The sequence below is a fragment of the Rousettus aegyptiacus genome, unplaced genomic scaffold, assembly GCF_014176215.1.
Source record: "Rousettus aegyptiacus isolate mRouAeg1 unplaced genomic scaffold, mRouAeg1.p scaffold_m13_p_5, whole genome shotgun sequence".
Lineage (NCBI taxonomy): Eukaryota > Metazoa > Chordata > Mammalia > Chiroptera > Pteropodidae > Rousettus > Rousettus aegyptiacus.
Window position 1 is genome coordinate 92,433,138 of NW_023416308.1, and position 14,172 is coordinate 92,447,309.

The following is a 14,172-nucleotide window of genomic DNA, read 5'->3' on the forward strand; positions in this document are numbered from 1 at the left end:
AGAAAGGGTTCTATAAGAATATCGGACGAGCAGATGAGCCTTATATACTGTTTTGAACTAAGGAGAAATTGGGGTATGTGGTTTGGGACTTCAAAGGGCAGGAAGGCAATTCATATGGAAATGTAAAAGCAAATTTTGGGTAAAAAATTGTTTGTTGAGCCATCTTTAACAATGAGTGGGACACAAAGAAGACTTTGATCAAATGGGCTTTGCTAGATTCCTCCCTGTCAGTCACATACCAGTTTATATTAAACCATAGTTATCTATGATGATAGCTTCCTTCCTGGAGCAGGTCCCTATCTAAACTCATTTAGACAATAAAGGGGAAAGGCAAAGATTTTTCCTGAGTCTTCTGTTTCTTTACAATAACCAGCTTAAAGTAGTCACTATTTTGGATTGGTAAATTCTGTTTCCCCTCAATATCTTGGAGAGTGAAAGGAGAGGAAAAGTCCATTTTGAATTCAGTCCTAGTGAGCTCAGTTGCTACTGTATTAAATCATAGCTCACTTTGAGGCATGAAGTCTAACTGCAAAGTCCCCAGGAAAGGTTGATGGTACTATAAAGAACTTTTTACCCGTACTTCTAATTTTAATAATTTTGACCTTGAAGAATATTTTTTCATTCTTTCTAAAGCCGCTTTGTAGTTATATTTAGATACCTTGATGCTGTGAATGTTCAGTGAAATAATTTCATTGCAGTGTTTTTTAATAAAATATATAGCACAACTAAAAGTAGCAAGAGGGCACAAGTGGAAATATTGATTCCATCATGGAAAGACTGACTTTATTGACTGCATATTGGAACAGTACATTCTATATACCCTTTGGAAAAGGAAACGTATTCATTCTTGGCAATTTTCATATTTCTTCTGTATATCTCTTATATTTCATATCTGAAATATCTACAATCAAGAAGAGTAGTTTGCTTCAAACGTTTGTGAAGGATTATTTAAACTACTACTATTAAATTTTCAGTTTACTGTCTATAGAGAAGTAAAGGTGCCATTTTCTCAATTTCTTTTCTAGTTTGAATAGATGAAAGAGAATACATAGTTTTTTATTTTCATGTTACCTGGCTAAAAAAAATGAGAAATAAATACTAAAATATATTAAATTCCAGGCATTGGTAAGCCATCATAAAAAAATTAGAAGTGTATACCAAATGATTTGCTTTGTGCAAGTTCATTTTTTTCATCTTGGAAAATAATTAAAGATGTTATATAATTTAAATATTATAGGAGTCCTTTGAAGAGTAGAGCAGTAAAGAGAAAACTAATATGGAAAATATATCAGACCAACTATGTATGGAGGTTCTCTATTGAATCTGTAGTTCTTTAGATTTTAAGTATTCCTCTCCATATCTGGGATCAATTTTTCAGATATTCAAGTCCATACTTCCATGATTATTCAAGGCAGTTCTCTATTATAAATCTCTTCTTCAGATTTTCTTGACTGGATAAAAGCCAATTTTATTTAATATTTCAGTTTGTTTTTTGTTTTATTTACTGATATTAAAGAAGGGAGTCGGAGCTGGCTTTTTTTCAGGATTTTCACATGAACCTAGAAATTCATACTTTTTAAAAAAATTGTAGAACTGGAAGATATATAATTACTGAAGTTTTCAGAACTTTATAAATATTTTTGTGTAAAGTGTGTCGAAATTTTTTAAGTTGTGATGGTATCGAGTGCTGGTATCATTGAATAATTTGATCATGAATTCAAGTGAAATCAGACTTCTGCCCTGACTCTTAATTATAAATGGCGCGTCAACCCTGGGAAGACCCTTGATGCTTTGCTTTTTGATTGGTTTATAATCAGAAAGAATTTTACATACCATAAGCTATGTGCTACTGTTCTCAGCCAATGAACAGAGATCCTTACTCCTGGTTATATGTGATTACTTTCATAGGTACTGTGTTGTAAGTGTTCATTAGTCATTTGGACTAATGAGGATGACTTTTAAAATATTATCAAATAAAAAATTTCATATAGATGAAGATTGGAAGCTTCCATTCACATAGTTCACAGTTTCCATCTTCAACTGGCATAGAAGCACGAAATCTAACAGCTCCAGAATAGAAACAAATACTCCATAAATCACTTAAATGCCAAGTCATTAGATCGATGTCACTGCTGAGTTCCTCTGCATTGAAAATTCCCAAGTTATGAAGTATCAGTAGCTAGTTTTCATTTTATTTGTCCCAAAGTAACGTTCATGTCTTTCAATATAAATGAATTTTAAATAAATACTTAGATTCTGGTATATGATATGTAGATGATTTTTTAAGGACTACAGGATTATAGGGAGGAAAAAAGATGCTATTTTCATTTATGTGTTCAGTACTTGTTCCTGTAAGTTCTTAAAGAGTAGTCTGAATACTTTTTGAGGGCATGTCACTTGTGGGTATTCTCTCAAAATGTATTCTTGGTAGACTGTGTCAAATTGGTCTCTAGTTTTTCTAGGGCAATATGGATATTATATTCTTTTTTGTCATACAAACCATATACCTCACATCCTTTATCATGCCCTTAGCTATATCAAATATTTTATAGGTCCTAGGTTATAGTTCCTGTATGCAAATTCATTTATCTGATTTAAGTGATTTCACAAATTATTTTTTCCTCACTCAGTGATACAGGTAGTAGATATTAAAATGGCTCAGCGTTTGACACTATATATATTCTTAAAGATGATCTTGCTTTACGCACATCATAAAAAGCTTTACAGTCATCTCAGGGAGATTTTTTTCAGCAAGTCATCTTTTTTTATGTTTTAGCTGGCATAATTTATCTAATTTGATTATTTAATTTGAAAATATTAAAAAGTCATGCAAAATCCTAGTAGTAATTTTGGAATTATGTAAAATAAGTAAATGATCCTCTATGCATCAATCACCTTCCTCAAAGATAATTACTATAATTTCAATGTGTGTCTTTTTGAGTTTTTCCTAAATTAACATTATACAAATAAATGTATTATTCGTATTTATAATACAAATGATTTAACTTTATGGCCATCTATATTGTGTGTATTTATGCACATACACATCATAAAATGAAATTGTGGTGTATATATATCTGCAAACTATTTATTTTTACTTGACTATATAATGAACATTTTTATGATTCAATACATATACATTGATCTTTTTAAATGATTGCATAGAGTTCCATTGTATTTGTACACTATATATCATTCCTCCAGCCCTCTCTTGACATATTCTTGTTTCTATTTTTTCCTTGTCCAATCACTGTTGCAACAAATATACATCTATATTTAAGCACTAATGATATTATATTTATAGAGTATATTTGTATTCTTAGAAGTGAATTGCTTAAGAATATATTTTTTTATTTTAATAAATATTTACTAATTGATGTTTGTGAACTTTTTATTAAGAAGATATTATACTGTACTATTTCTGATTGTTTTTATAATTCATATAGGAAAGTACTTCTGAAAACTATTACTTAACCAAATTAGATAAGGCAGTATTGCTATATAGGTAATTCCATATGATTTATGTATCTAGAGTGTCTAAAGTATATATCTCTATAAATATTTGTGTATTTATGCAAAAAACTTGATATCTACCCTAAAATTTAATCAGCAACAAAGAGGTGGATCTTTGAGGTTGGACAGACATGGCCTTGAAGTGATATACCTGAATGTGTGAGTTATATAGCCATAAAATCCTTGGACAGGAAAAAATCTCATAGTAGTTTGATGTTAGCAGGACTTTACTAATCCATCCTTGTAAACCATCTGAGCTCAACAATTGACAACATTTTGCTTATACTTGCCAGTTAACAGTAAATAGAGAAAACCTCTTATCTATAAATTAAAATCACAAAGTGCTTTTCCTTGATCTTTCTTTACTCTTTGAGGCAAAGCTCTGTGTATCCCAGATCATCTAAATCCATGGTTCAGTCTTTCACACAGAGTCATAGTCTATGAATTCATGAAATGCCATGAAAACTGGTTATATCCTATTGTTTTTATTAAATTTATTGGGGTGACATTAGATATTAAAATCATATAGGTTTCAAGTATACAATTCAATGATACATCATATGTATATTGCATTGTGTGTTTACCACCCAAAGTTAAATTTCCTTCCATCACTATATATTGACCTCCTTCATTCTTATCTACCTCCCCCCATTCCCCCTTTCCTCTGGTAACCACTAAACTGTCATCTGTGTCCATGACTCTGTTTGTTTGTCTTGTTTGTTTGATGCTTTTAATTTTATATACTAAATATAAGTGAAATCATATGGTTCTCATCTTTTTCTGACTTATTCCACTTAGCATGACAATCTCAAAATCTATCCATGTTGTCACAAATGGCAGTATTTCATCTTTTCTTATGGCTGAGTAATATTCCATTGTATATATGTAACATATCTTCTTTATCCATTCATCTGCTAGAAGGCATTTCAGTTGTTTCCATGAAAACATTTATTTTTAAAGATATATGCACCTCGATGTTCATAGCAGCATTATTCATAGTAGCCAGGACATAGCTATATCCTATTAAAGAAAAACAAAACAAAACACGCACAACTCTTTATAACACTTGGTATGGTGGCAAGGGAGGTTTCTTGGCTAAAACAATGCAAGACTGTTAATAGAAAATCCTGTCAAGGTTTACACCCTTTCTTGTCTTAACCATTTTCTTATCCCAGAAATAATGAATGTAAGTAATATGTTTCAAGGTCAGATTGTAGAAATCCAACCAGAAATATTTTTGTATTACATAATGTAGCATTAGCCTATGACTTAAAAGAAAATAGTCTAGAAGAAAGATGGTAGAATGTTACTGTTAAAAGATTTTTCATATTTTCCTTTCTTGATATTGGTTATAGAGACTCATTAGATAATTCTGCTGCTCTCCTTTTGATTTTATAGTTCTTGTGTAATTTTTATAGTGTGTTTATATATGTGCATAAGAATGCAGGTGTTTGTGTTATGATTACATATATTTATAAACTATGTGTTTCATTATTTCATGAATAAGAAATACATTTGTAAATACTTTGTGAGAAATACTGATAGAATATTTAGATGAAAGAGAAGGCCAAAAAAAATAATAATAATAATAGAAGAAAAAGAAAAGAGGCAATTTGAACCAGGAAAGGGATTTATGTGTATTTACCACTGAAAAGATACTGAAAAGGTAAAGATATATTTACAGGTACAGATTTTCATAGTTTCTTATTGACAGTTAAGTTTCATTTCTATTTCACTTTCTTTTTTATAGACCTTCATTAACCTATTGACAAGAGCTTTGTCTTAAAGGATTTTGTTGAAAACATAAGAGTATATTTAATGTGTTGCTGTGATGACTTTGTCAGAATTCCACCAGAGTAAGATTTCTTTGTTTTTCAGAATCTGCCTTTGAAGAAGATCCCATGCAAAGCCAGTGCACCCTCAGGCTCCTTTTTTGCCCGAGACAATACAGCAAATTTCTTATCCTGGTGCCGAGATTTAGGGGTAGATGAAACATGTCTATTTGAATCGGAAGGTTTGGGTATGTATTTCCTTCAGAATTTTAGCTGCTAAAATTTTTAAATTATTGTCTCTGTCAGTATAACTGTCAAAACTAACTTTTTTGTGCCACTTCACAGGTTCTTAATTTTAAGAAAATTTGTAGTAGCTTATAAACTTACTGGTCTGTTGTAAATGAGTTTTTGAAGATGGAAAATGCTTGCCCTCTTACAATTAGTTACCTTGTGTGTAAAAAAAAATAGGAGCATAAATAGCATAATCCTTTCCAACCTGTAATGAAATACATACAATGGAAAATGAAGGATATTTGGAAGATGTAGGATTAAATTTTACCACCAGGCTCTAACCTGGAATGGAAAAGTAGTAGCTATATGTGTTCCAGCTATGAGAGCATTTTTACAAAAGTATGAAAACATCATTTCCCATAAGTTGTTTCTTCGTTGAAACTGAACTTTGTTAATTTATTCGTTTATATATTTTGTAGTGAGTTAAAAATCAGGCAAGCAAGGAAAAGATTGGGATAATTAAAGATGAGGAAATAAAAAACAGATATTTCGTGTCTTTTTGGTCTTGTTTTGTTTTATGATTGAATTTTGGAAAATCCACTTCCAGACCATAGATTGAGCTTTTGCATTTCCTTGGGAGAAAACATACATTGTTTAGTGTTTCAACAGTACTTGATACCCTACCATTAAATGTGCAAGCCTCCTATATAGAAGCTCTACCCCAGTATAGCTCTACCAGGGAGAATATTGGACTTTAAGTCTCATTCTAATGAAATATAACTGCACAAAGAAAAGATACATCTAAGGGGAAAAAAAGCTTTTGTTTTCTTCCTGAGGCTTTAAAAAAATCAATTTACAAAATCACATAATACCAAATATTAATGTCAAAGTAAGCTGGGCATCCTTCAGAGAGAACGAGTATACAAATTGCCTTCCAAACAGAATACTTATGCTCTTAGGCCCCACAAAACAATATTCCCCTGCTGAACCTAGGAAACTGGTGGTAACAGCTAAAATTTTACTCATTTTTTTTTTTGTGCTTAAGGAAATTTGTATTTGTACTGAGGAATTGATGTGATATGGAAAAGATTATCATCAAGTTCCCGAGAATTAGCTCAGCAAAGAAATACATGAATTTAGACTAGGAGAACATTTTACACCTAAAAGAAAAAACAAACCAGAATAACTACACAATAGCATCCTATGTTAAATAGTGTGCTCCTTGAATATTCTTCATACAAAGGGGCTTTGAGTGTTCTTATCATTTCCTCGCATTAATGTAAAACGAATTTGGTGGAATGTGTGCATATGTATACACCTCTTTTTTAGACCAGGTTAATTTTACAGAGAAATTTAACTTTCAAGTTAATCAAAAACTCAGTGAGTGGAGGATTATAAGAAGGGAGCATAGAGGAGTTATTTATGAAAAAAGACTCTTGAAAGATCTAGTAAATATATATATAGCTATGTAATCAAATCTTAGTAATAAGGCATCCACTCTTCAAGTATAGACAAATAACATCATGATTTTAAATTCTAGAGTTTCCCTCCATTATTAAAGAACTGCCACATGGGGAAATTACTTTATTGTTTATTATTTTGTTCGTGGTACAGATTTTCACTAAAGAAGCATTTTTCAGCGACTACAATCAGCCAAGTGGATTACTATGAATGTAAATATGATCTTGTCTCAGTTTTCTCACTGTCCATGAGTCCTTTTGTTTCTTGAATTAATAAAACTTCCAGTTGGAATACGAGAGGAGTCACTATAATAATAAATTTTCTCTGGAGTAAATAACACTATAGCCCAAGGTCCTAATGAGAATTAAATGAATATTGTTTACCTTAATGGCATTTTGAAACCCCCATTCAGAGAATAATTAATGCATTTTATCTTAAAACAATAAAGCCCAAAGTAAGTTATATAATACTTGTGCTGGTATATAAATACATACTCTGTATTGTATTGCATATAAAATTATGTCAGGAAGAATTTCAAGATGGCCTAGTTCTTCGTCTTGTTTAAAAAAAGCTGACTTTATAAAAAAAAAAGTCCATAATAATTTATATATAATAACTATCAAGTATTTTCATGTACTTTTTATTTTGGTTATTTTCTACATTATAATTTAGCTTATACCTTGCAATTAAAATTCATTTACATATCCATGAAAGTTTAATAAGACTATATTTTCAAGGCTGTAAAAAGTTTTAAATAATTTTTAACCTTCTAGGTACTGAACTAAAGCAAATAGTTAGGCTTTCTACTTTGCTACTTAATGAAAAGATAAATTTGAAATTTCTACTCCTCGGAATAGGACATGAGGCGATGTATAATAGGCCCTGTGGAGATGGAAGAAGGGAGCCAATATTATAGCATTGACTTTAGGATTATTCAGAGAAGGGAACAGCTGTGCCCATAGATGTTAATGATAATCAAGGGGAAGGACAATGAGAAATTCCATTTCCCTGAAGTGGAACGCTTTCTCCTTGGATTTTTCTTATTATTCGCTGTGGGTGAGGAAGTGATTGAGCCGCTGCTGATGGCCTTGGACTCTGTTCTTGCAGAATTGACTTTCTTGCAACAATAACACTGTGTACTCTGCTTGATGTCTTTTCACACTTCACTTTGAAAGGGAATTTAGGGCAAGGTTTTTTTCTTTTTTTCCTACCTCAAGATTTCATTTCAGTAGCACACAAGATGAAGAGCATCCTTTGTGTTCTAGTGTTTTGAATAGCAAATAAAATGAAAAGATGCCCTGATAAAGGGGGAAAATCTGTTTGAATGAATGATAAAGTAGATCACTGTATTGAGTGTGTATCAAGAGGCTTCTGTCTTTAGCAGTTCAAAGGTCTTTGCCTGTATAAAGTATTCTTATCTTTGTAGCAACTGATATGCTACCCTCTGTTGCAGTGGTTTTTGTACAATTATTTGTGAGAGGATCTTGATTCACAACTCAATCTGTTCTCTTTCCACAACAGCTAATGACCAGAAATCTCAGCGGGTGGGAAAGGTATGCCAGAGATAAACTGGGAAGTATGGACAGCAACTTATTCCTATGCTTCTCTCATGTTCTTGGCAGATAACTTTCTATGCCACGTGATACAATCACATGCAGAGTATAATCTGCAGTTTACCTTCTATGACATTCTTGATAACTTTTTCTCTTGCAAATGTCAGTTCTTAGATCATAGGTTTACTAATATCCTGAATATTATTTTCAAAATGAGCCAGTAGGAAAATAGACAAAAGTCATGAACAGCTTGTTTATAAAAGATTTATAAAAATCCAATACAGATATAAAAGTCAGACACATTAATAATAAGGTAAATACAATTAAAACTATGAAAAATTAACAAAGATCAAGAAAATTGTGTTTAATGTTGAATATATAGTAAAACAGGATCTATACATTGCTGAAGAAAATTTGACATTGGTATGCTTCCTTTGGAGGGCAATTTGATATAATGTTTCAGAACCCTCAGAAGTGTTTATATCCTTTGATCAAATTATTCAATCTTTAAAAGTTTATTTAAAGGAAATAAGTAGAGCTAGGTACCAGGATGTCCACTGAAACTTTTTTATAATAGTAAAAGCAATATGGAAAGGAACTGAATCTATTACATTTGGTGATACCTTAAATAAACTATAGTCATCCATAGCTACCAACCAAAAAGAAGGATATGAAAAACTTACACTATGAAACATGAATTCATACATTTATGTCTAGTAAAAAAATAAACAGTTGAGTTGTCAATGATATTTTCTTCTTCAATTATCTATTAACAAAATTTAGACAGTAAACAAGTATGGCATGTAATCTGAAACATGAAAAGTTAATTTTATGTTAAGATACCATTTGAATCAATTTGCATAGAGACGTATTTAATGGACATAAAAATTTATACATCAGTGTATTGTAACGTCTGTTTTGCATTTTTGAGGTTAAACTGACATTTCAAGTTATTGTAAAATTTTATGCTGCTGTAGGAACAGATGACATAGATCTGTGTGTGCTTTATGCAGCCTACCTTCAGAGTCTACATGTAACATTTACCTACAATCTCCATTGTTCAAATCCTGCTGATATATGTCAGTGACTAGAGGAGATTCCGCTTTCATGTTTCTGATTTATTAATAATTGGTTTCATTGAATTTCTTAACAATATTTAGGACTGTACTTTAAGTTAAAAAAAAAAGGTGAACATGAATGTTTCCTTGAATTTAAAAGTATGTAGTTTATCAGGCTAAAAATAAAATATTTGCCTAATTATTATTTTAAAAGAAATGAACTTTACTTTTAACTGTGGAGTTAAGAAAAAATGTTTAGAAGATTCTAAGTGCGAAAGCATTTTCTGTTTTCAGTTTGACAGAGAGGTAAACATTATTGGACTGTATAATTGATATTTTTCCTAATAGTAAACATAATAATTTTTCAAAGGTTAAACACTTACCCTTTCTGAAATAATGCTGAATATTTTGATATGGCTAATTTTTATTATTTAAATTAAGGACAGAAATATATGATTTATTCTCAATCTTAAAAAGTCCTAAAATTGATGCTCTTATGTGAATTTTTTCTAAGACATTTTAGGTAAGAAACTACTTAAATCAGTGATACTTAAATTAGTCTCTGTGTAGGGGATTTATTTTTTTGTGATTTAACACACTAATTAGAAATCGTCAAGTTAGTTTAATTTTCCCCTCAGACACTTGTTTATTTTGCTTTATTTGTTTGCATTCTGGTGATCTGGGAGTTGGAAAAAGGTGGGGGAAATTCTTTAAAAATGCACAAGTTTTTGCTTACTGTAATTGTGTCAATATTATTATGTTATTGGATGATTATAGGATTTGGAGGCCAGTGACTATTCTTCATCTGTTTCTCTGGGAAAGAATCTGCTCAGCAAGAAAAGGGTTTGCTCTCTGCTGTGCTAGCATGCAAATGTGTGTGATTTGCTTTTTATTTTTAGTTTCTGTGTTTGTGTGTTGTGTGGCACTGTCTTCTTTTGATGCATGACTCTGATCTGCAGTTTTACAAAGTCCTTTGTTCTGTTGAATACTGGTCAAGCACTGATCTAGCTTCAGTGTTGGTGTGATGTTGATGCACAAAAGTAAAAAGGATTGTGCATGGATTTTAAACGTTATTTTACATTTTATACTTTTAAGTCACCTGTTGTATCTGAAAAAGAGCCTGCATTCCACTGTTTGATAAATCATCTTTTGTTGTTGTTGTTGTTATCTATATTGAGGACTATAAGGGTATTGCTATAGAAAAAGCTTTGTTACTTTTATTAGTACTAATGCAGTATAACAGTTTCAGGACACCCATTCAGAGATGGGTTATATATATTCACATTATTTCCTTCCCAGGAACAATGTATTTTAGACTTTTGGATTTTTACACCTATTTTATAAAGTACCTGATTTATAAGCACCTCAATTTACATTTTACTTTTAAATTCAGAAACTCTTCCTAAATATAACCATTTACCATATACCTGAAAAAACATGAAAGAACAGTATAAAATCTGATCGAGGCAACTAAATGTCCCTTGAAATGATAGGTTTATCAGGACTTGATGGAGTCAGGGTCCAATTAGAAAAGTGGAGCACTCTTTAACTTTTCGAGGCTAAAATTTTCTCTGAATAATATTCAATAGCTATATGCTCAATAATGATAACTAAACAGTGTGCATGTGCTTTCACTTCTGGTTTCCCCAAACCATCATTTTGTAAATGAGAATGCTGGGAGCTAGAGAATGAAATAAAATGCCTAATGTTACACAGCTTCCTAATGACCCAGCTAGGATTCAGCTCCATTTATCTCCAAAGATCATGCCCATGTGTTACAGAAAGTTATGCTTTGAGTAATTTTAGAAGTTCATATGATTATTTCAAGTAAAAGAAAAAATAAAAAATAAAACAACTTAGAAAAGACTCTGGCCTCTTATTGCTGTTCTGAATGAAAGTGACTTAATCCATTAATTTAACATAATATCTGGTTCTGGAGGGGGAAAAAAGGTCACTACTTCTTCCAGGACATTCTCACCTTAATGATAAAGGCAATGAGCTACATTTTATTCTGTACATCTTCTATTGTCAATGAGATTATGAATAAACTCTATGTTTATGGATGTCATAGGCTATTTTAAATGTGAATAGTGATTCTGAAAGATTGGGCTACACTCAGCAATAATGAGATTGCATGATTCTTGTTTGCCTTTTCTCTTTAGTCTCTCTCGGGTCAGTTTTCAGGCATCTAAATTGCTATACTATGCCTATTTGCCTCCTACCTTTAAACTCAATGATTTCAGCATCATCTAATTGGGAGTCACATGCTAGAGAGAAGAGTCACTTTCTTTTTTGTACCTTATGGATCCTGGCAGGAAAGAAATGCCCACGATACCCCTTAAAATCTAATTCAATTCATGAATTATTTTCTCTCCTTTCATCATCATCACCACTGTTATCCTAAACATTACAGAGCATATTTCATATATCAAAGCATATTTGAATACTTTTCACAAAATAGATGTAGGAATTATAGCTGATGTTTTTGCGATAATAATAGCATTGATTAATACAGTGCTTCTTCAATTTTAATGTGCATACTCATCACCTGGAGAGCTTGTTTAACTGTAGACTCTGCTCAATAAGTCTGGGGTGGGACCCAATAATTTGCATTTCTATCAAGCTCCCAGCTGATGTCAAAGCTGCTGGTCTGTGGACCACACTTAAGTAGCAAGGGAGTAACATTTATTGAGTATCTACCATATGCCAAGTGCTCTTAACTAAAAAATTACCTTGTAAGGAAGAGCAAGCAAAAGGCAAGACACCTATTTGAGAGATGAGAAAATTATGCAGCCTGGACTAGAACCCAATCCTTATGACTTCTAGTTTACTGTATCTCCTACTACTCTTCCTGAGTATTAGAACCTCTTCTCTACTCAGGGAAAGTGAGCAACCTTTAATTTATGAAAGTTTCACAATTAAACAATATTCAGCCCAAAATATATTTTTCCACGTTTTCTTCCTAAATATAAATCTAAAAACCAGTTTTCTTCAAAACCAACATGAATGTTTTAGCTTCTAATGTATAAAAACTAAAGGAACAGGACAATTTTTTATGCTTTCATTTGTTTGCTTATCTGTTAAAACAATATATTTAACTCAGCTATACATTCATGGTCTAATGCATTTTATCCTTGCAGATACTGTGACATTGAAACTCTATGCCTTGCTTTAGTAGAAGACCTCATTTTCTATTCCTGGAGCTAGCAGCATTCTATTTGACATTTGATGCCCATGAGATTTTTATAGAATCTAGGTTATAAGATTGAGATTCTTGCCACATATTTTTGAATAGGGATCTGTGTTACTTTTCCCAGAGGTGTTCTGCATTATACTTTTCTTTGAAATGGTTTTGATTATTTCAAAAGAAACCTCCAGTGACAAAACCTTTTACAAAATAATCACCATTGACTAGAGAGCTTTTTATTTGTTTTAAAGAGAATTTGTTCAGAGGAAATAAAGCAGTGGTTATCCCCTCTTCTACCCCTAACTCAAAGCAAAAGACCATATTAATATTACATTGCTAAAATGGAAAAAAGTTTCCTGCTGTAAACCAGTAAAAGTAGAAGTTTTTATATATTCTTGAAAAAGAATTAGTAAATGCGTTTGGAATGAGTATTAGATATGACTCAATACAAAGGCTTTAGTTCAAACACAATACATTAAACGTTGCCTTTCTAATCATTCTGACAAAGACATGCATTCAGTTATTTGATCTTCTAAAATATATAATACATAATCAACTTAGATAAGTTATTGAAAATGAACTCAGCTAAATTACTTTATTCTCAGAGACAAAGGAAAATTAAAACTAAGATATTTGGTGTTTCACAAAATGACACGTCCTAAGGTAATTGTTACTTAAACTTCATTCTTAGCACAAAATCATAATAGCTGTAAGACATTTGTTTTTATATCTGTCTATATAGGCTGGCCAATCTGACTTGTTTAATCTGAAATTTGATGAAATTTAGAATTGACTGTCTGATATAATATAAATGATAAAATATTCAAAATACACTCATTACAATCGTACCACTCTAAATATACAAATCTACCAACAGTAATTTTTTTTTATTGTAAAGTTTCTTCTATTGCTTAGTATAGTGACTTACCTGTGTTAGGTACACCAAAAAAAATGCTTATAAGAAAAAAAAGTGAATTAATTTTGACTAAGCCAAATAAAGATCATCTTCAAGAAAATAATATATAACAACGAAAGTGAAAATAATAAAGAAAACTAACCCTGGGGAAGTCTTTCCTATGTGCCAAGCACTGTGCCTAGGATAACAATAGGTATTATTTTGTTTAATATGCACAAAAATATTGTGTGGTACACACTATTCTCTTCCCTTAGAAAATTTAGATTATATAGGCTAACCTCCCCAGATTAATTACACAACTAGGAAATGTTAGAGCTCACACTCACATTGAGCCAGGTCATGAATCCCACAGCCACTATACACTTCCCATCCATTAACGTTAATTTAGAACTTGCCTTGGTGCAAAACCAAAGTCACCTCTTAGATATAATGTACATACTACTTAAAAACTCTTAAATTCAATTTTATAGCAATATGGTAA

General features: G+C 31.5%; 1 protein-coding gene across 13 annotated transcripts in view; it reads left to right on the forward strand.

The window, feature by feature from the left end:
* Positions 1–14,172, forward strand: part of GAS2 (growth arrest specific 2) — a 108,991-nt gene that overhangs the window by 36,691 nt on the left and 58,128 nt on the right. For all 13 annotated transcript variants that reach the window (XM_016138488.2, XM_016138487.2, XM_016138485.2 and 10 more), the window contains one exon: positions 5,392–5,533. In XM_016138488.2, the coding sequence (XP_015993974.1) occupies positions 5,392–5,533 (142 nt within the window). The remainder of the gene's footprint in view (positions 1–5,391; positions 5,534–14,172) is intronic.